This window comes from Lonchura striata, chromosome 7 (genome assembly GCF_046129695.1).
Source record: "Lonchura striata isolate bLonStr1 chromosome 7, bLonStr1.mat, whole genome shotgun sequence".
In the NCBI taxonomy this organism is placed as follows: domain Eukaryota; kingdom Metazoa; phylum Chordata; class Aves; order Passeriformes; family Estrildidae; genus Lonchura; species Lonchura striata.
The window spans coordinates 37769811-37791612 of NC_134609.1; the positions used below are offsets into that span (position 1 = coordinate 37769811).

Genomic DNA, 21802 nt, shown 5'->3' on the forward strand with positions numbered 1-21802 from the left:
AATTCAGACTATTTATACCAGAAGTAATCTTGAATACACGTGGTGTTTTGTCTTTCAGACCAAGGAACACTCGGTGTTACATTAAACTAAGTTAATAAAGGCAAACCCATGGATTGTTTTGTTTTCCAAGACGAATGGCATTGAAAATGGATAATGTTGATGGTGTGTCTTTTTGGGTGGGTTTATGAAAAGCTAAAGTGCAGAGAACAGCATTGTGCATGAAGATATTCACATTTCAACTCTGGAGGCTTGAAGTCTTTTTGATGTGGGTCTGATGTGTTGGGACTTCAAAAGTAGGATGTTTGAAATAAAATATTTATATTGCTAATGAAATATGGAAATATTATTCTAGGCTGGGAATCCTAGCGTGAAAATTTAGTTTTCTTTTGCTTTAAGTTACAACCCTGGCAAAGGCAGTTTGGAGGGAGCAACTTTTGTGGTCTGGCTACTGTCTCATACATGGCCAGTAACAAACCCTAATATTAAAAAAATATCAGTCAAATAACTGATTTAAGTCTTCAGTGAGGATCTGCTTTCTCTGTGATTTCTGCCAGGTTTCCTTTTCCTAATCTGCATGGCTGGTTTGGCAAATTATGCTGGAGTCTGCATTTCAGAGCTACGTTACCATCAGTCACAAGACTGCTCTCAGTTTCCCTGGGGCACAACTTCCCTTTCTGTCCCCATGATTTTTTAAATTTTAAATTTGTGCTGCCACTTAGATTCCCAGAGGTTTCCAACAAATCTGACTTTCTAATAATAAATGGCTTTTAGGTAGTCACTGGAGGTAGAAAAACCTCAAAACACCTGCACTAATTGAATTAGAATATGGAGCATGTCACAAATGTTTAGTCTCTCCTTATTTTCCTGCTTCCATCCTTCTGCCCTGCCTTGTAGGGGAAAAACCCCACTCTTTCTGCCTTTCCAGTGTGTGATCTGTTTTCCTTTGCAGTGTTTTGCTGTTTGTGTGTCAGTGTGGGGAGGTTTGGGCAGTGTCAGGAGCACGGCTCTGAGTGCCGGATCACCAGCGGGGTTGCAGGGGGACGCGGGGCTCCGTTCCCAGCCCTGCCCTGGCTCTGGCTGACCCAGATCCCGAGGCATCACAGGGCTGTGTGCTCAGCTCTGCTGGGCCAGCAGCCAGAGCCTGCTGCTGCCAGAGCACAGAGCCCACGGGCACTCAGGGATCCTGGCCAGATCCCACGTGGGCAAGGCTTGAGCGCGGCGTGGGTTGGTTTGGGGGGTGCTGGGTGGGCTGTAGGAAGCTGCTGAAGCATTGGGGATCCTGGTGTCTGAGCAGGGAATTCATAAAATTACAAAGTGGTTTGGGTTGGAAGGATCTTAAAGCTCATCTTGTTCCACCTGCTGCCACAGGCAGGGACCTTCTGCAGGTGCTGCCAGTCCAGCCTGGCTTTGGACACTGCCAGGGATCCAGGGGCAGCCACAGCTTCTCTGGGCACCCTGTGCCAGGGCCTGCCCACCCTCACAGGGGAGATTTTTTTTCCCAATACCCAGTCTAAACTAATTTTTAAAGATTTATGATATTCTGTTAATATTTTCACACCCCCTTTTGCATTTAGGGTGGGGAGCAGAGTTTTCCTATTGCAGCTGTTAAAAAATAAGCCAATATTGGTCCTGCTTCCGTTGCAGATGTTGATTTTTTTTAGGATTGAGACATTGGGATTGTGGAATTGAGTACAGAATGGGATAGGTGCTTGGCTTACCCTTGGAATGGGCAGAAGGGCTGGCTCTGCCTCCCTGACTTCGGGCAACTTCCTAGCCTGAAATAATTGCAACTTAAACCTGCCCTGCCCTCCTCCCTGCTCCATCCTTTCTATCCCAGGATCATTGGAAGCAGGATTTCTGTCCAGGGAAAATAAAAGCCCTGCTTAGCAGGTATTCCTGGGGTGGGACTGCTGGTCAGGTGAGGCCTCCTCCTGAGTGTTTGCTGGTTTTCATAACTACTGCCAAGCACCAGGAAGATGGCAGAGGAAGAAAGCTGAGGTGCAGGGCTATAAATCACAGAATGAGGGGATTGTTTGGGTTGGAAGGGGCCTTAAAGACCATCCAGTTTCAGCTTCTGCCATGGCAGGGACACATTCCACTAAGACCAGGCTGCTCCAAACTCTGGTGGAGTCTCATAGAGGGAAATGCTCCCTGGTGGTGTTCCCATCTGGAGGTGGGACCTGTTTGATTATCCAAATGTGCTGCAAGTGCTTTAGGTTTTAAATCCTCCATGCTCAACTCTGGGCTTGTGTTCCGAGCTGTTACACCCGTAAATGGATTTCCATTTCTGGGTGGTTTTTTTAAAATTCAATTAAGATTGAAAATATATGGTGAAGGTTTCTTTTTCTTCTTGGTATCAAGTAATTTAGAAAAAACCAGGCTGCTCAGGGATTTATGTAGTATTCAGGCAGAGCTTGTTCTCCCTCTGAAGCTGTGTAAGTAGCTGTTCAGGGGATGTGGGCGTTGCTTTGCATTTTCATCCCAGCCTCTCTGTTGATAGTAGTAGCTCCACTTGCCCCGACTTCCTGTCCACAGGCCACTGTTTTCCATCTGAGCCTGACCTTGGAAACCTATCTTAGAACTCTGTGCAACTTGTGAGCCCACCTGTGCCTCAGTGTTATACTTACAGCTATTTTATATTTGCATATATTTGCATTTCCAGCACAAACCCAGCTTTACTGGCCTGTTTTACCCTGCCAGCAGTTTCTTGCTTGTTAGTGGTGCAGAAGGGGTGATGCTGGTTTGGAGGCAAATCTATCCTGGAGGGAGGGAAACACTGCTTGAGAGCTTGTTAGGGTTACCCAGCACATAATTTGTGGCAGGCAGGTCCCTTCCCTTGCAAATTGGTGTGCAGAGGTGCTTGTCAAGTACAGGATGTCCAGTTACTGAGGTGTCAGAGCATTATTGTTGGCCACGATGAAATGCCTGGAGAGGAAGTGTCTGTAGCAGTGAGTCAGGCCCTGCTGCTGTGAACAGTTTGTTTTGTGCTCTAAAAACAGGACAAGAGCTCCCAGCTTTTACCCAGGGCACTCGGTGTCTGTGTGACTCCTGGTTATCATTGGTGGGAAATTCACTGCTGGGCTGGGTTGTAAAGCATTAAATCCTCAATCCTTACAGCAGCTGGGTTTCTCTGCTTATTTGTGTGCACACATTATCAGTGTGAACCTCAGAGTTTGGGTTCCAAGGGCCAAAACACCATTTTTGTACCTTCCAGCTGTGCTTACCAACCTCTCTCATTTAGACCCTCATTTTTTTCACCGAGGGTCAAATCCTCTCAACTTTTCTGGGCTGTCAGGGAAGGATGCTGAGGGTTGCAAGTGGAGCACAGCACTGCCTCTGAAAGGATTTCCTGGCTCCTGGTGACGAGTTGCTGAAATAGCTTATTATTTGACTGATTTCTATAGTGACTGTTGTCCTGGCAGCAAAGCTTAGAGAGTAAAAACACAAACACGAGCAGGGCACAGTTTGGTTTCAGAAGGCTTAGATTTTCTTTGCTTTGGTTGGGTTTCAAAGTACTTTAGGAGGAGTTTCAAGATGAACAGACGGATAAGGGAGGTGGCTTTTTGCTGGTTTAAGTTGATGTGGTTTTGTTTCATCAGTGTTAATACTGAGAATCAACCGTTTCTGTTTGCAAGGAGACCCCAGAGCTGGCCTTGTCCTCAGCATGGGAAGGATGTGGAGCTGTTAGGGCAGGTCCAGAGGAGGCCTTGGAGGGGCTGGAGCCCCTCTGCTCTGGAGCCAGGCTGGGAGAGCTGGGGGTGCTTCCTGGGAGAGGAGAAGATCCAGGGAGAGCTCAGAGCCCCTTGCAGGGCCTAAAGGGACTCCAGGAGAGCTGGAGAGGGACTGGGGACAAGGGATGGAGGGACAGGACACAGGGAATGGCTTCCATTGCTAGAGGGCAGGGCTGGATGGGATATTGGGAAGGAATTGTTCCCTGGGAGGGTGGGCAGGCCCTGGCACAGGGTGCCCAGAGCAGCTGTGGCTGCCCCTGGATCCCTGGCAGTGCCCAAGGCCAGGCTGGACAGGGCTTGGAGCAGCCTGGGACAGTGGAAGGTGTCCCTGACATGGCAGGGGTGGCACTGGGTGGGCTTTAAGGTCCCTCCCAAGCCAGATCATTCCATGATTCTCAGTGTGGAGGAGTAACCAGCTGATGGCTGATTATCTTCTTTTTAACCAAAAAGCTGCTGCTCCCACCTTTGCTCCCTGTGCCCAGCTGATCTGAGAAGAACAGGTCTTGATAGGCAAGGTTGTAACAGTGTCCCCCAAATAATTATTTAACCCTCTGATGTGGCCATGGCCAAGGTGTAGATGGAAGTGGTGGTAGGAATTATTCCCCATGTTTTGAGTTAGCACTTCAGTGTTTGCTGGCAACAGGGAAGAAAGGTCCTGTAAACACGAGGAGGTGCCACCTAGAGCCCTTGATGAGGTTGTTTCCTCCTGCTCCCTCTGGTGTGGGTATTTTGAGGTACCACAGCATCATTATCATGGTGCAGTTGGTATTGTTATGATAATCACATTGTTACTTATAATTCCTTGTTGGTTTCAGGCTCCTTAATGAGGCAGCTCTGCTGCAGATGGAGGGCATTTTTAGTCACCCAGGCTAAAGAACCTGTGTCAGAGCTGGGGAGGTTTGTGTGTGCCTCATCCTCGTGGGACCAGGCTGAGCCTGGGCATGTGAGCCTGGGCATGCAGCTGACATTGGTGCCCACCTTCTGTCTTCAGCTTGTGTGGAGAGGAGAAGACCTTTTGTGGAAGGGAAGGGGTCAGTGAGAGCTGTGAGTCCCCTGTAGTTTCTGCACACCACACCCATCAAGCTTTCATGGATGCACCATAGGGAATGAGGAATTTTTAATGTGACAAACTGGAAGGTGTGAGTAAAGAAGCTTTTTTGCCTATTCCTCCCCCATTAGACAGGCTGTGAAAACAGGCTTGAATAAGAAGTGGTGTTAAAAATTTTAGTTGGTTTTCCTCATTTTAACTCTCAGTGAAAACAGCTCATCTCCATGGCCTGTGTCCTTAGCAGAGGATTACCTTTCCTCCTTTATCACTTAGTCTGCTTTTGCAAAAGGTGCTTGACAGTGATTTACACTGGTGGTGTGAGAGCACATTTTGGAACTGATGGTAGTTACCAGCAATACTGCCCAAACCTGCATTTTTACTGCAAGGCACACATTTGTTGGTTTTTGTCAGGCTGCCAGGCCAGGTATCCTGGGGTCACACCAGCATTTTGGGACTCTTGTGCCAGTATCCAAGTGCTGTTTGCAGCTGGCAACAGATTTTTCCATCTGGAGCCTGCTGGAAGCTTTCATGGAATGTCATTAGGGAATAGTTTGGTTGGAAAAGCCCTCTAAGCTCATCAAGTCCAATCATTCCCCCAGCGCTCCCAAGGCCACCACTAACCCATGTCCCTGAGTGCCACATCTACAAATGTTTTAAATCCCTCCAGGCAGGGATGATGACTCTGCCACTGCCCTGGGCAGCCTATTCCAGGGCTGGACAACCTTTTCCATGGAGAAATTCTTCCCAGTATCCAATCCAGACCTTCCCTGGCAATGGAGATGTAGTTTGGAGGTCGCCTACAGGCTCCTGAACTGTGTCTTTGGGATTCCAAATCCTTAAAAATGTTGTCAGGGTGGACAGGAAGCTGCTCTGTCAGGGGCAGGGATTTGGGAAACTGGGATTCAGACACTCCAGTGTTGAAAACTGAAAAGGTTTAGTTAATGCTGGCCCACCTTGTGGTGCCCACAGAGTGTTCAGACAACCCCAAAGCCAGGCTGGATGGCTCCTGCGGGCCCGGAGCTCGGGTGGGGGAACAGCATTAAAAATAAATAACTTTGGCTTTATCATTGTGAGGCGCCATCCTGGGAAGCAACAAGAAGTCTGTTAGGATTGTCTCTTGGGAATTTGTGCTGCCAGAGCTGGGATTTGAAGTGAGCACATGGAGATGGGCAGGTGGAGCTGAGTTGCTGCTCAGTCCTGGCCTTGGAGGAGCTTCTAATGTGGGTTACCATGCATAATTCAGGCCATCCTTTTTCCATGTTCAGAGCTCTGTAACTAAATACTGATTTGCTAAACACAACTTGAATAATGAAGCAATCTGTGGCTTGAAAGCCTTCCTCAGTATTGAAAGAAAAGGAAGGAAATGGAGCTGTATCCTCACTTCTGCTTTAAAACAACACAGATATGCACAAAGTGGAAGAGTCATCTTCATCCCTGCCTTGCTCCCTGGATTTAAATGTGTGCACATGCCTCGTGTGTCCAAAGTACTGCCAGTCCTTCCATCCAAGGCTTTTCCTTTTCCCCACCATCACAGCTCCTTCCATGGAAAAAACAAAAACTGCACCTTGTGTTTCTTGCTGAGCTTAGAGGTAACAGGTCAAAAAATGAATTGATGTGCAGTGTGGTCATGTTTGCATAGGAATAAAGCTCTGTATCTGTTCTGAGCCACTTCAGCTCAAATCATGCCAGTAGGGTAAATTAGTTTGGTTTTCCTCAGTCACAACTTTGCTCTCTTTGATGAAACACAAAGACTTGGGAGCCTGTAAGAGGCTAAAAATATTCTTACAGCTGATAAAGGCTTGATTTGACTTCTGAAAATATGAAGTGTTTTTTTTTCCCTGTGCTGTTACCTTCTCACTTCATGTTTGTGATGCTGCAGCAGAGCACGTGGTCTGTGGGGCTGCCACTGCTTTCCTCTCCTTGCTCTATAGGGAGGAGCAGTTTTGGTTTTTGGCTGAATAAACACCTCAGACCTGAGGATTTGCTGGTGGTGGTCGCTGCCATCACTGCCTGCCTTGTTTGCTGCTCATATCTCAAAAATTCAAGAGATTTCAAGCAAGCAACTTGTGTGTTCTTGTAACTTTTGTACTGGAAGCAATCAGCTTTTCTAAGCTATTTCTGCAATTCATTGAGTGTAGAAGTTTCTTACCTAGTTCCTCTTTAAAACAAAAAACAAACTTTTTTCTCCTGGTTCCTTTTTTTAGCTAGTAGAAAACATTTCTTTGAATTGGAGCAGGGTACCCTGGTAACAGTCAAATTTACCTCACAGAGCTGCTAAATACCTGCAAACCTAAAGGCTTCTGTTTGTTCTCAGGCTAATCTGCTTGATTATTGATTTTCCTGCTGCTCTTTTGGCCCAGAGTGTAGATCCTTGCTTATCTACATCAATTTTTTTAGTGTTGATAACTATATGTGGCACCTGGGGAAGTTCTAGGATGGGTTGGTTGGGGCTGGTATAGTGGAAGGTGTGGCTGCCCCATGGCAGGGGGTGGAATGGGATGAGCTTTAAGGTCCCTTCCAACCCAAACCAGTCTGGGATTTTGTGATTTATGATTTTTGCCTTGCAGAATGAAAAATGGGTTTCTTATTCAATTGCTCATGCCACACATTGCATTAAGGTACCAGTCTGTTAAGGGTAGAAGAAGTTTCTTCCACAAATAATACCAAACATTTGCTCTGTAGCTCCTTAAATCCATGAGTAGGATGATTGTAAGAGGTGTTTGGGTGCTGCTCATGGACTAGAGCATTGAAATGGAAAATGTAACAAATACAGAGCAGGAGGGAAGCTTCCCACAGCTGCAAAGTGGTGTTAAATCTTTTAAGAAATCAACAGCGAGTTTGGGAAGGACAGTGCTGTGTGTACAAGGCTGGAGCTCAGATCTGCTGCTCTTTTCCCTCCAGAGTCTGTTGCCCATGCTGAGCACAGCTGGTTTTGTGTGGGAATTTTGGTTTTGGCCCTGAACCACGGGCTAAATGCTGTCCTAATGCCCGGTTTTGTGTTTTTCTCGCCCTCCCCAGGAGGAAGAATGCCAACACGAAGATGAAGTAGAGCGCTTCCCATGCTGGCCGCACGCTGGTGTCGGCTGGGTAGGGACGGGCTCTCCCCTCTGGCCAAAGCCATTCCTGGGACAAGATGAAGCCAAGGAGGAGCTCCCCGCCGCGCTGGAGCCGCAGTGACTGCTGTCCCCTTTAAAGCCCATGTGCCACCATCCCCGGCGCGATGAAAGAAGTGGTGCTGTGGTCACCCGAGGAGGTGACCGGCTGGCTGACGGACAATGCCGTGCCGGAGTACTGTGAGCCCCTGAAGAACTTCACCGGGCGGGACCTCATCAACCTGACGGAGGAGGATTTCAAGAAATCCCCTCTGTCCCGGGTGTCTTCCGACAGCGGCCAGCGGCTGTTGAACATGATCGAGGGGCTGAAGATGGCTCACCACATGGAGGCTCACAAGAACGGCCACGCCAACGGGCACGTGCGCGCCGGCGACGCCGCCCGCCAGAACGGCTTCGGCGCCGCGCTCAAGCTCAACGGGGTCCCCAACGGGTTCAAGAAGGAGATGATCAAGATCCCCATGCCGGAGCCGGAGCGCTCGCAGTATCCCATGGAATGGGGCAAGACTTTCCTGGCTTTTATTTATGCACTTTTTTGTTTCGTCTTCACCACGGTGACTATCTCGGTGGTTCATGAACGAGTGCCTCCCAAGGAGGTGCAGCCTCCCCTCCCAGATGCATTTTTTGATCGCTTTGATCGGGTGCAATGGGCTTTTTCTATTTGTGAAATCAACGGCATGATCCTTGTAGGACTGTGGTTTGTTCAGTGGCTGCTCTTAAAATACAAGTAAGTAAAACCTTTTCAAACCTTGAGTGCTTCTGACAGCTTTTGGAGGGCAGGTGCTGGTTTGCACCCAAACAAAATGAAGCTTCTTGTGATCTTCTTATCTCAGTTTTCAAAGGTGAAATAGCATGGAGTGTGAGCTGCTTGTGCAGAAGAGGTCCAAATGTTCCCTGAGAAACTGAGCAACACCCCTGCTTGTGTTTGCCTGTGTGGTTAACTCAAACCTTCTTCATGGGGGAGAAGCCATGGATTGGATGAAATGATGTTCTGAACTCACTGTTTGTTCAGAGGGGACACAACTCATGCTCTTGTCAGGGCACCTGTGAGCCAGGATCCAAGGGAATGGCTGGAGCTGTGCCAGGGGAGTTCAGGGAGTTCAGGGAAAGGTTCTTCCCCCAGAGGGTGCTGGCAGTGCCCAGGCTCCCCAGGGAATGGGCACAGCTGCCAGAGCTCCAGGAGCGTTTGTGCAACGCTCCCAGGGATGTATGGAGTGGGATCGTTGGGGTGTCTGTGAAGGAACAGGAGCTGGGTCAGTGATCCTTGTGGGTCCCTTCCAGCTTAGGATATTCCATGATTTTAAACCCAAGGGAAACAGCTAGAGGGGGTGGTGTGGGGTTTCCCTCAAGAAGGAGGAGTTGGGTTAATAGGGCCATGCCAGGGATCAGACACCCGCTGGAAGGGACCCTAAAGGTCATCCCATTTCCAAAGGGGAAATCCCCTTTGGAAGGGCTTTTTCTGATCTTAGGAGAAGATGCCAGGGAGTCACAGAGCTTAGTCAGTGTATGTACTGGTCATGGAATGTTTTGAAGATGAAAATCCCTCTTTTCTGTCCATGAGCAGAGGGATCAAGGTCTGAGAGGCCCGAGCTGTGGCTGAGCAGCAGAAAGGGAAGAGCAGGAGAGGTGCTGGCAGGAACAGGAGCCCAGCAAGGTGGCTTTATTTGGAAGACCTTGTTCTTGTGATTTTGGATGGGGCACACCAAAGGGGTGGTGACTTGGTGCTGCAGAAAGAGATTAATCCCTTTTGTGCTGGGGTTATCCCCTCCCTTTGAAACTTAATTCAGGAATAAAGGGAGGGCATTGGGCCAGATGGGCCTTCCTCACTTCTGCTTCCTCATCACTGGACGTGTCCAGGGCCAGGTTGGACACTGGGGCTTGGAACAGCCTGGGACAGTGGGAAGTTTCCCTACCCATGGCAGAGGTGGAACTGGAAGGGCTTTAAGGTCCTTTCCAAGGCCAACATTCTCTGATTCCATGATTCTAATGCTGTCCAAGGCATGGGATTGGGCTGGTGTCTCTCCAGAAGGCAGGAGCAGGTCTGGCTGGGCACTCTGCAGTTCCCACAGGGAGTTCAAGGAAGCTGCTGAGGCAGATGAACTTCTCTGGGAAGCATTCCCAGATGCTGTGGGAGAAGCACAGTGCCAGGATTGGCCATGTCTTTGGCTCATGGGGCTGAAGGAGCAGCCTGTTCCCTGCTGAGCTCTGCAGAGCTGGAATGGATTTCTCTGGGCCAGGAGTAAGTGTGGAGGTTGTACTTGTTGGCTAGCTCTGAGTCTCACACTCATCCAAATCCTCCTGGTGGAAAGGGAAATACAAGCATTTTACATTTATCTTTTCTTTATATTACAGTGCAGAGCTCTCTCAGACTTTCCTAAGGTAAAATATGCCAAATCCAGCAAAATCAAGTGGTAGTTTTAATTACGAAAAGAAATACAGTGCTCGGAAAAATTCTTCTTTGGTCTTTCAGAATATGGTGTTGCTCAGCCTTTAATCCCCAACCCCCATCTGCCTTTATGTTAAAAAGGAAAAAGCAGGTTCATGTCTGGTTCTAAAAGCCACAAAGATGAGATATTAGAGGAAAAAATCTGCAGAGGAGAACCCCTGCTCCACTGGAATGGTGCCCTCCACACTTAAATTTCAGTTCTTGGAACAAAATTAATAATTATCATTCTTAACTCACAGCTTTGCCCATGTTTACACCAAGAGAGGGAAAAAAAAAATCTGGAATACTGTTTTACAGCAGTGAGTGCTCCAGTGCAAAATGTGTTTAGCTTGCAAGAGTTGAATTTTTCCTGATAAATCAAGGCACTCAAAGTGTTACTGATCTGGCACTGCAAACTCATACTCCTCCAAGAGTGGAGCACTCCAGTTTAATAACCATGCCAAAAGCACTGGAGAATTTAAAAGGTGGCCAATTTGGAATTTTGAAAGAGCTCAGCTTGATAGGAATATTATTTTTTTTTTAAGTGAGTAAAATAGCAACAACTGAATTCCAGTGCCTGAAGGGAAACTCCAAGAAAGGAGAGAGACTCTTTGGAAAGGCTGGAGGGACAGGACACAGGGAATGGCTTCCCAGTGCCAGAGGGCAGGGCTGGATGGGATATTGGGAATTAGGAATTGTTCCCTGGCAGGGTGGGCAGGCCCTGGCACAGGGTGCCCAGAGCAGCTGTGGCTGCCCCTGGATCCCTGGCAGTGCCCAAGGCCAGGTTGGACAGGGCTGGGAGCAGCCTGGGACAGTGGAAGGTGTCCCTGCCATGGCAGGGGGTGGGATGAGATGATCTGGAAGGTTTCTTCCAATCCAGATTGTTCTTGGATTCTGTGAATGCCAGAACCTGCAGCTTGAAATGGCCATAATTGCAAAGAACAGTGATTTAAAATGAGCCAAACCCCACAGGGCCTGTAGCCAGTGGCACACGAGGGGTGATTGCTTTAATTGGATTCACCCCTGATTTCTGTTAACCTGGCAGTGAATTCTCCTTAAGACCTCTCCAGGGGTTGCCCCTGTCCTGGTAGATGTGCCAGGAGAGGTTTAATTGTCTTTCTTTGAGGTGTTTTTAGGTGTTACCCCAGTGGGGCAGTTTTGGGGCTGGCTGTCCCTCCTGAGCCCATCCTTTAGCCTGGGTGCTCATGCTGGTTTTGCAGAAGCACCTCGTGGTACCCCAGACCTGCATCTTCCCTCTCTGTGAACATCAGCCCTCACTAATAAATGTTTCTGCAGCTGTGGCTGCTGAGTGGCTTCCCTGCAAACACCCTGTTCTGCAGCCAGGGCAGCTCTGCATTTTTATTTGGGAGCTTTCCTTGCTGATGTGAACTGCTTCCTTTATAACGCTGCTCAGCAAAGATGTGTTCTTCTCTCACTCCTCTGGGTTATACAGGAGACCCTTTGTAATCGCTAAATTGTGTGTCAGCTGAAATAAACTTACTCCTTTTCATCTCGGAATGAAAATCCTGTAACTTTATTCCCTGCCTCGAATAGGAAGTCAGTGACTGGCAACAGCTAATGCAGGGGTGTGGGGCATGAAACCCCCTTTAATGGCTTCAGCACTCAATCTGCACAGGCTTCTGCACCCTAATCCTTAGATTTCCTGTACTCACCTCCAAAGGCAGTGTGGGTTGTGTTGCTGCTGTGTTCCTGGCCTGGAAGGTGTGGGAATATTTGTGGAGTAGTTCAGCATTCCCAGGTGTAAGCCGATAGTGTCACGGGTTTCCAAAGCATCAGGAGAAACCAGCTGCTGGTTGGTTTTATTTACCATTGTGGATTTTGTTTGCCTTCAGCGACCTCCTTATTTGTGCCTGTTTTTTCTCCCTGCCAGGTCTATAATTAGCAGAAGATTTTTCTGTATTGTTGGCACACTATACCTGTACCGGTGTATTACCATGTACGTGACTACACTCCCAGTACCTGGAATGCATTTCAAGTGTTCTCCAAAGGTAAATTCCTCCTGCCTGCCCTAATCTGCCTGTTTCCCCCTTGTCCTGCTGTTCCCAAAACTGCTTTCTCAAGAATTGTTTCTAAGGGAGGGCATTCTGCCCCTCTGCCCTGCTCTCATGAGAGCCCACCTGGAATACTGTGCACAGTTCTGGTTCTCCCAAAATAAGAAAGACATAGAATTGTTGGAGCAGGTCCAGAGGAGGCCATGGAGATGCTGAGGGGTCTGGAGCATCTTCCCTGTGGAGCCAGGCTGGGAGAGCTGGGGCTGTTCAGCCTGGAGAAGGGAAGGTCTCCACACACCTCACAGCTCCTTCCAGGGCCTGAAGGGACACAGGGGAGCTGGAGAGGGACCCTGCAACAGCAACTGGAGTGACAGGACACAGGGAATGGATTCAGACTGCCAGAGGGCAGGGCTGGATGGGATATTGGGAAGGAATTGTTCCCTGGGAGGGTGGGCAGGCCCTGGCACAGGGTGCCCAGAGCAGCTGGGGCTGCCCCTGGATCCCTGGCAGTGCCCAAGGCCAGGCTGGACAGGGCTGGGAGCAGCCTGGGATGGTGGAAGGTGTCCCTGCCCATGGCAGGGGTGGAATGGGTTGAACTGAAAGCCCAAACCAGCCCAGATCAGCCCAAATAATTTTGAGAGTGCTGGTTTGGTGTGACAGGGACACCCTTCTACAGGTAGGTCACTGGCTGCCCTCTCAGTGGAGGTGTTGACAGGTTCTGCAGGGCAGTGCAGCGATTCCCACCCTTTTCAAAGCACTGAGCTGCCCAAATTCTGTGGTATTTTCAACTAATTTGCATGATCAGCAGGTTCCTGTCCCCACTGAAACTGTTGAACCTTTGCCACGTGTGAGTCACTCACTGATTTCTGAATAAATACAAACCTCTGTGTGTCAAATCCAAATATGATTCGTGGTTGAAAATGGCACAGAGAGACTTTCCTAAGGGTGTCTCCTGCACATATTTTTGCAACTCTGTTAGCACAAGGACTTCTCACTTCCTCCCCAGTCCAGCACTGACTCTGAGGGATAAATTAGGCTTGTGAAAGCCGTGGATGAAACCAGGCTACAGAGACAGAGGTGTTGACCCTTGTGGTCAGCCTGGAAGGGTAATTCACCTGCTCAGGGTGGAGATGGGACAGAGCTGGTGGTGTTGCATCCACCTCTGGTCACTCCAGCATTGCTGGAATCCTGGTGCTTACTGCAATTCCTGGGGCTGGTTGTGCTGTGATGCACTTGAAGCAGGAGAAAGGGCAGAAGCACAGCCATAAATCAGCTGGCAGGTTGTAAAATCACTGAAGTACAGGTAGTAAAATCCTGGCTGGACTTGATCCACGTGCTGAGGTGTAGGTAGTAAAATCCTGATTGGATTTGGTCCATGTGCTGTCGTTGTTTTGGTGAGGATTGGCACATCCAAACAAAGCCAAAATGCTTTTGTTCCTCATGAAGTCCAGCCAGTGTTTGCCAGGGCGGAACCTTTGTGGCTTTTGGAGGGATTTTGGAAAGAGAAGTGAGTGGGAGAGGATTCAGCATTGTGTTTAAGCAGCCTAATGCTAGGAAATTAAAAAAGAGAGAACACAGGTATTTATGGGCTGAAGTGAATAAATCTGCCTGTTTGGGGAATTTATGGCATTGGCAAATCCTTCTCATTACTCAAGTAGAGACAAGCTGAGGGCCCTGATAAGATTAAGGAGTTTTCTTGAAAGCCCTAAATGTACTGGTGGGAAAAGAATAACCTCTCAACACCTTTTTGAGTTCTGTGTGATTGTGAAAAGTGGGCTTTGGGGAGCAGTTTAGTGTTTGTGAGCAACTGTTAGCAGGAAATGTTTAATTCCTGCAAAGAACATGCTCAAGTCCATCAGAAATTATTAATTTCCACTTCTTAAAGCAAGGCCAAGCTTTAAAAGAAAAACATAATGGCCAGCCTGGGGGGGATCTGTGTTTCATTCTGACAGTTCAATGGTTTCCATGGATTTTCAAACACCATAAAATCAGGTGAGGATGCAGCACACTTCTGCATTGATCCATTAGTCCCTGCTTCCTGATGGGTCCCAGAGGTTCTCCACATGTCCTGGTTGTCCCATGGCATGCAGTTTTGTGGATTTGTTCAAAATTTGGCCTAGGCTAAGAGCTGAGAGCAGCAAAAGTGTTGGGCAGTGCCAGCTGCCCTCGGTCACTCGGGAGAGGGAGCAGAGTGTCCTCTGGGAAGGACTTGCTTTGCTTGGATTTGGTTTTCTTGGGCAAACTGAAGTTTTTCCAGGAATGCTCTGTGAACCAGTGCCGTGGTCAGGGGTGGGTCAGAGCAAATCTGGGTGTGGAGGGAGATCCCTGTTTGGGCTGCTGTGGATTCAAAGCACAAGTCTGGCCCTGTGCTCTGACAGACAGCACACGTGTTTCTGTTGGAATGGGAAGCAGAAAGAAATAATTAGCAGACTTTTCCAAGGCCTTGGGGTTTGGAGTGAGATGCTCTTCTGTTCATCAGATCCTGGCTTTGGCAGCTGGCTGTTCAGTCTGGGCAGTTCCTCCTGGTTTCTGTTGGATGATCACCAGTAGAGCCTGCACTGTTCCAACAACATGAACTAAATTAAACCTCATTTTAAAGTATGTGCTGCCTCTTGAACAGAAGGAAAATCTCACCTGAGCACCAGCTACAAGAGGTGCAAAACATCAAAACACTTGTATCTCATTTCCAGTCTTTTTCCTGCTAGAAATGTGCTGCCAGCTTTTGGGAAAGGCTGAGGATTTATTTATCTGCTGATTGATCTTGTGGATCAAAGCAGAAAGGGAGAAGAACTGAAAGGTCAAATTGCTGGTTAAAACCATTGCTTTGAGCTGTGATATTTCACTGTGCTTTTGTGTTTTGCTGTCCCACCAGCTCTTTGGAGACTGGGAATCTCACCTGCGAAGGATAATGAAGTTGATTGCTGGTGGAGGCTTGTCCATCACGGGCTCCCACAACATGTGTGGGGACTACCTGTACAGTGGCCACACCGTCATCCTCACCCTCACCTACCTGTTCATCAAAGAGTGTGAGTGCCCTGCTGCCCTTCTCTTGTGTGCTTCTTCCTGACTGAGGGGTTTCTGGTGTGCTCACTGGAGAACACAATTTGTGTTAAAATATCTGCGTGCTCCACGGTGAGAGGAAACTGCCTCACGCTGGGTATTAGGGGAAGATTCTTCACTGGAGGATTGTAATGGTTTGAGTTGGGAGGGACCTAAAAGCCATCTCATCTCACCCCCTGCCATGTCAGGGACACCTTCCACTGTCCCAGGCTGCTCCCAGCCCTGTCCAGCCTGGCCTTGGGCACTGCCAGGGATCCAGGGGCAGCCACAGCTGCTCTGGGCACCCTGTGCCAGGGCCTGCCCACCCTGCCAGGGGACAATTCCTTCCCAAAACCCAATCTAAACACAAGCAGGTTGATTTGACTGGCCATCTTATATTATATCTTTATCAAAGATTTCATAACCTTTATCATTTCCAAGGATCTCATTAACCCCGAGTACAATTTTAAGTTACACCTTAAGAGAGTGATACTTATTTTGTGATCTCAGCATTCCTGCTGCTAATCTCAGCACAGGCATCCCTGTGTCAGCCAGGATTGCAGTCCATGACCTCTGCTAATCCCAGCAGTAGTCCTGATAAGCTTCCACTTGGGAGTAACCCCTGCTTGTGCTTCTTTGCAGATTCCCCACGGCGACTCTGGTGGTACCACTGGCTCTGCTGGGCGCTCAGCATGGTGGGCATGTTCTGCATCCTCCTTGCTCATGACCACTACACTGTGGACGTGGTGGTGGCTTACTACATCACTACAAGGCTATTCTGGTGGTACCACACAATGGCCAACCAGCAAGTGAGTGCCTCCCACTCCTTGGATGCTCCTGCTGTAGCCTGGAGGGGTGAGAATATCCAGGCTCACCCATGTCCTGTGCAGAGTCCCTCTCTTCCCCCCAGCTGTTGGGTTTGCAGGGGAGAAAAAGGCATCATTAATTGGGTTCTTGACCACAAAAATATGGGAAGGTCATCCCAAAGGCAGGCAGGGCCCTCCTGCCCCTGGATAACCTCAGTTTTTTGAAATGTTCTGAATTTGGGCCAGGCAGCCACATTTGTGACAGAACAACAAAGCATTTAGATTCTTTTGCCTTGGATTTGTTTTGTTTGGTTGTTGAGGCCAGCTGGGGTTGTCCTGTGTTCTGTGGCTTGTGCCACAGGTCTCTCGAGGTGCAGGAGGGGGACTTGCTGAAAAGGAACTGGTTTTTAAAAATGTTTTCAGGGGGTGGAGAGTTCCCCTGGCTGGTGAACTGGGGCAATCAGAGAGGAGCTGACAATGCTGACTAAAGTGAAACCTCTGCTGTGCCAGGCTGGAGATTAGGAAAGGTTCTTCCCCCAGAGGGTGCTGGCACTGCCCAGGCTCCCCAGGGAATGGGCACAGCTGCCAGAGCTCCAGGAGGGTTGGGACACCTCCCCAGGGGTGCCCAGGGTGGGATTGTTGGGGGTGTCTGTGCAGGGCCAGGAACTGGATTAATCTCTGTGAGTCCCTTCCAACTTGGGGAGTTCCCTGATTCTCTGAGAGGAAATGCACAAGTCTTTGGATAGTGGACAAGGGAGTTAAGAGACGTTTTTTAGGTCTGTAGCAGCATATTGGTGTCCAAATATTTTCTGTGCTCATGATCAAAAATATTTTGCTTATCTGTGGCATATGCTGTGGTTATTATGTGTATTAAAGACCTGCTGCAATGGTAGAAGAAGAATTTATATTGTGACAGTGCAGGCTTTTAGATCCTGTCATGGAATGATCGTGGAATGACCTGGGCTAGATGGGGCCCTAAAGGTCATCTGGCTCCAGGCCCCTGAAGGCCTTGTAGTTCCCACCTCCTTATTCCACTGGTTTGGTGCTGCCTGAAGCAATGCACCACAGCCAGGCCTTGTGGTGCATTTCTAGCCAAGTGCCTAATTGCAAATTAGGTGCCCTTTGATGTTCAGTCAGTTTGGGAGGCGCTGTGTTTCTGTGCCCACGCTCTGCAGCTTTGTCACACAGCCTCAGAGGATTCCATGCTTTGGCTCTGCTCCTGGGCTCAGAGCAGTGGTACTTCAAGGTGGAAGTGCTGGAGTCAGGAGTGCCCCAGTCCTGCTGAGGAATTGCTTCAGCAGAGCCCTTGGTGAGGACATATTCCTTTCTGCTGCCTGATGTGACTGGGGAGCACTGCTGCCCTGAGCTGCCAGGATGTTGGGAAATGCCAGTCCCTGATCCTTCCCTGAGCACACATTGCTGTGCTGCTCCCTCCTTCTTCCTGCTGGGGCTTGTGCCTGGCCTCAGAATGAAAAGCAGCTGTGGATTTATTTGAGACGCGAGCTTGACATGGGGATGAAGCTCAGTGTAGGAGCCCTGTGCTCGTGGGTGGATGCAGGAATCCCTGGCTCTGGCATGGATAATAGGCAGCAGGGGGGTTGGATAATTCCCTCAGGACCTGCACTCTCTGTGGGCTGGGGTTTGCTCATGGCTGGGAGAAGCAAAAGGTAGGTGGGAGCTCTGGGAGCGTGTGGAGGGCAGGGCAGGCTTCTGACATCCTCCACATGGGTTGGGTCGTTCCCTGCTCAGGGCTTCATCTTGCAGTAAGGTAGGAAAATTATAAAGAAAAGCCTTATAAAATCAAGCCTGCTCTGGCTGGCCTGTCATTTTGTCTAAGTCAAGCTAGCCCTTTGCAAGTTCCCATGTGAAAGCAATCCTGGTGTGAGCAGCACCTTAACATAACAATCTATTCCTGGGTAAAAAACAACCAGCACCTGCATAAACTGTTTTTGCACTGTTAGATAGAAAAATGAAAACAATCTCTCACAAGCAACTTTTCCTGCACGTACACACTGGGGGTTTGAGAGCAATCAATACAGAATAACAACTTGTTAATAACCAATAAAGTAAATGGCAAGAAAGCTACTGACCAACTGGAGTCACACAGGAGGTCTGTAAAACTGTATAAAAAGGAGTTATGTGACTAAAGAAGGGGCTTTTTCCACCATGAAGAAAATGGAGTCCATGTGATTTATTCCCACAGCTCCACAGGCACACAGCCAGGCCCAAAGTGATTCCTGAGCCACGTGGAATTTCAGAGGCACTTAAGGAACAGCCGTGCTTTGGGATGGCATTTTCATTCCCAGAGGAGAGCAGACACCCGTCTTTGGGCCGCTCATTCCTTTCCTGTGGGCCCATCAACCAGCTGAGGTCCTGTGGGCAGGGCTGAGCAGCTTTGGTGTGTGCAGGGCTCAGTTTGGGAGGTGAGATTTTGGGAGCAGCAGGAAGCAGGACAGCACCGAGTGAAGTCATGCGAATGAAGCACCCGCCCTTCCCTAATCCTCTTTTTTTTAACCCTCCTCCCCCTGCAGGTGCTAAAAGAAGCTTCCCAAACGAACCTCCTTGCAAGGGTCTGGTGGTACAAGCCCTTCCAGTACTTTGAGAAGAATGTCCAAGGAATTGTACCTCGCTCCTACCACTGGCCCCTGCGGTGTGCGGCGCTGGCGCGGGGCCGGCAGGTGAAGTACAGCCGCCTGGCGAGTGACACGTAACAGCGTCACCAGGGCCCCGGAAGGACCTGTCCCAAGTGCTCACACCTCCAAGAGAAGATGCCATAAACAAAAATCCACCGCTCCCCGACCCTTTCTTTAGCAGCTCCCTGGACCTGACCTATTCAGTTACCTGGTAAGCACTGTGATCTTTTTTTCTCTCCAAAGGATCTGCGTTGGACAACAATAAAGAGAATTTAACTGATCATGCACTGTTACACATTTCTTGTCGATAGAGTTGGGATTTGCATTTGCCCATCACCATGTTCCTTTGTATATGATGCGACGACATAGATGAAAAGCTTTTATATCATAAGTTCTGGTCTTTCCAGTCACGTCTGGGAACAAAGCATATTATTTTCTTGGGAAAACATACTTTTCATATCTCTTGCCCCAAAGATTGGGCTGTAAGCCATTTTCTAGCAAATGACTATATGAAGGTTTCTAAATATCTGCCTTGGGTGAAATCAAGAAATCTTTCTACCTGTTGCACCACGCTACGAATAAGATGATAGACACAGAAAGGTTTGGTAAATCCTGATTTTGTAGATTCTGCAGTGACTGACTGTGTCAAAAAAGTGCAAAAAACAAAAAACCAAAAAAAAAAAAAGAGAAAAATATGTAAAGTGATTTTCTAAGTATTTCCTAACTTTATTTTTCAAAATGTGTATGAAAAAAAAATTAAATTTAAAAAGATTTTTACATGTCAGAGAATAGAGAGTTAAAAAAATTTAAAGAAAATGCTTCTTGGGAGAGATAGAGAGATTTGTCTATGTTTCTAGTGCCTTTCTTGTCTTGATTGTATGGTCAGTAGGCAGTCTTAAATGTTTTTATTTAAAATAAAGTATTCCATGAAAGCAGAATTATATATACTGTATAATTACTAATTTTTGCATTTATAGCTAAATTAAACTGGAAATTTGCTTATAATGTTGAAATTGCCACGTGTAGGGAAAAACCTCCCACCCCACCAAATAAAAAAGGGTCCGACCTCGCTCACACATTGTGGGCAGGTCAAGCTAAAAAAGTATCACTTTATTGTCTACTTGGTAGCTGGATTTTAAAGAGCAAAACAGCCATGAATTCCTGTTTTTTAAGAATTTTACAAATGATCACTGAGTGAACTATGAATGGTTTCTCCATCCCCTTGTCGGAGTGTTGTTGAAAAACAACAAAGATAATCTATTTCTTTAAAATATTTGTGCAGAAACTGCATGTAATTCTAAGTTTTCACTCCTACCATACATACTGTATGTCTGGGGAAGTCTCCTATCCTAAACTTGCCAATGTGCAGAACAAAAATAGTTTTTATAAAAAAAGAATGAAGAAGAGAAAAATATATATATAAATATATATATATATCCATTCTGTATTTTACGTGAAGCAGAGTTATCTTCTGTAGGTTTTTTGTGTATTCACAAGGTGATATTTGTATTGTAAAACAACAATGGTGAAGGAAAATAAAAAAGGCTTTTGAAAAATGTAGTTTCCTTTATCTTCTTAATATTCAGTTGAAATTTAAAGCTGGGTTTATTCTTCCAAACCTTGCCTTTAAGTTGATGTTATTGCACTGTAGGCCATCCGATGTGGACTGTATGGAAACTGCATTGATGTGGAATTGCTGTTGGGCAAAACAGTGCCTTATCTGAAATAAATGCTATGCAACCGATGCCGAGCGGGCGGGGGGAGCCTTCCTGGGAGCCATCTCCAGGCCTTGAAAAATCTACCCTGCAACTGCTGGGATGCAGCACAGGGCAGGGTGGGCATCCCTTCCCCCAGGAGCTGCCAGTGCTGGCCCCTGCACACCAGAAAAAAAAGAGAAGAGAAGCCAATTTCTGTGCGTCCGTGCTGGTGAAAGTGTCTTTTTTCCCTTCTTTTCTTATTGTTGATTTTTTTGGGGATGTTTTATCTCTGCCTCTCTGCCTTGGCCAAAATCCTGGGGAGCTGGTGGGGTGCTGCTTCTGCTGCTCTGCCTGGCTGGTGTGCTTGGGGTGCTGAAGGAGAGCAGCTGGTTCCTGATCAGTTCTGTCTCCCTGGGGGAGGGAGGGAGGGAGGGAAGGAAAGGAGGGAGGGGTTCCTTGGCCAAACCCTTTGCAGCAGCTTTGCAGAGCTGGGTGGGGATTTAGGACTCAGCTCTGCTGCTCTGCCTTCAATTCACGGCTTTACCTTGGCAACTTTTGGGGCTAAAGTCAGTTTTACCCCACCCCAGCTGATTTTTGAGCTGATTTTTGAGAGAGTTGGCGCTCCCAGACCCGAGGAGTAGATTTTTCAAGACCTGGCATCACGCACATCCGAACCATTGACATAAGTAAATGTATGGATATATATGCACATGACATTAAATGGAATCTGCTGAACCCTGCCTTGTGGTGTCTGACTTTCTGCATGGCTCTGGCTCCTCACGGTCCCAGCTGTGCTGGGGCAGGGCGTGCTGCTGCCTCAGGAAGGGAGCCTGGCAAGGTGGGCGATGTCCCCTCTGGAGGAGGGGCCCAGGGGTGGATTTGGGACAGAACTGCTGTGCGTTGGCTCAGCCCAGGCTGTGGAGCTTGTGCTGCCTTGTGCTCCTCCTTCCCGGGGAGCCGCTGTGCCTGGGTGGGATGGGACGTGGCTCGGGGTCGGGGCACGGTGCTGATGGGCAGAATCCCACATTTCCCACCGTGTTCCCCCCAAAGCTCCATCTACAGCCATCCCTGAGTCTCTGCTTTCTGGAGAATGCAGCCAGGGCTGCTGGGGCTCCTCTGGCATCACTTGGCCTGTGAGCTTTGTGTTGCTGGGCTGGGATCCTTGGGTGACTTCCAGGGACCCAATCTTGTCCCAGTTAGAGGCTGAGCCACCACCCAAGTGATTCCCTTGCCCTGGGCACTGGTGCAGTGCTGCCTCTCCCTGCCAGCTCCTGCTGCTCCTCTTTGCTTGGTGCCCATCA

At 48.4% G+C, this 21802-nt stretch overlaps 1 protein-coding gene across 5 annotated transcripts in view; it reads left to right on the forward strand.

Annotated features, from left to right (window-relative positions):
• SGMS1 (sphingomyelin synthase 1) overlaps positions 1-21241 on the forward strand; it is an 88610-nt gene extending 67369 nt beyond the window's left edge. For all 5 annotated transcript variants that reach the window (XM_021537077.2, XM_077784809.1, XM_021537075.3 and 2 more), the window contains exons 3-7: positions 7798-8616; positions 12206-12323; positions 15199-15352; positions 16008-16174; positions 18703-21241. In XM_021537077.2, the coding sequence (XP_021392752.1) occupies positions 8000-8616; positions 12206-12323; positions 15199-15352; positions 16008-16174; positions 18703-18882 (1236 nt within the window). In that variant the 5' untranslated portion in view covers positions 7798-7999 and the 3' untranslated portion in view covers positions 18883-21241. The remainder of the gene's footprint in view (positions 1-7797; positions 8617-12205; positions 12324-15198; positions 15353-16007; positions 16175-18702) is intronic.
• The last annotated feature ends 561 nt before the right edge of the window (positions 21242-21802 follow it).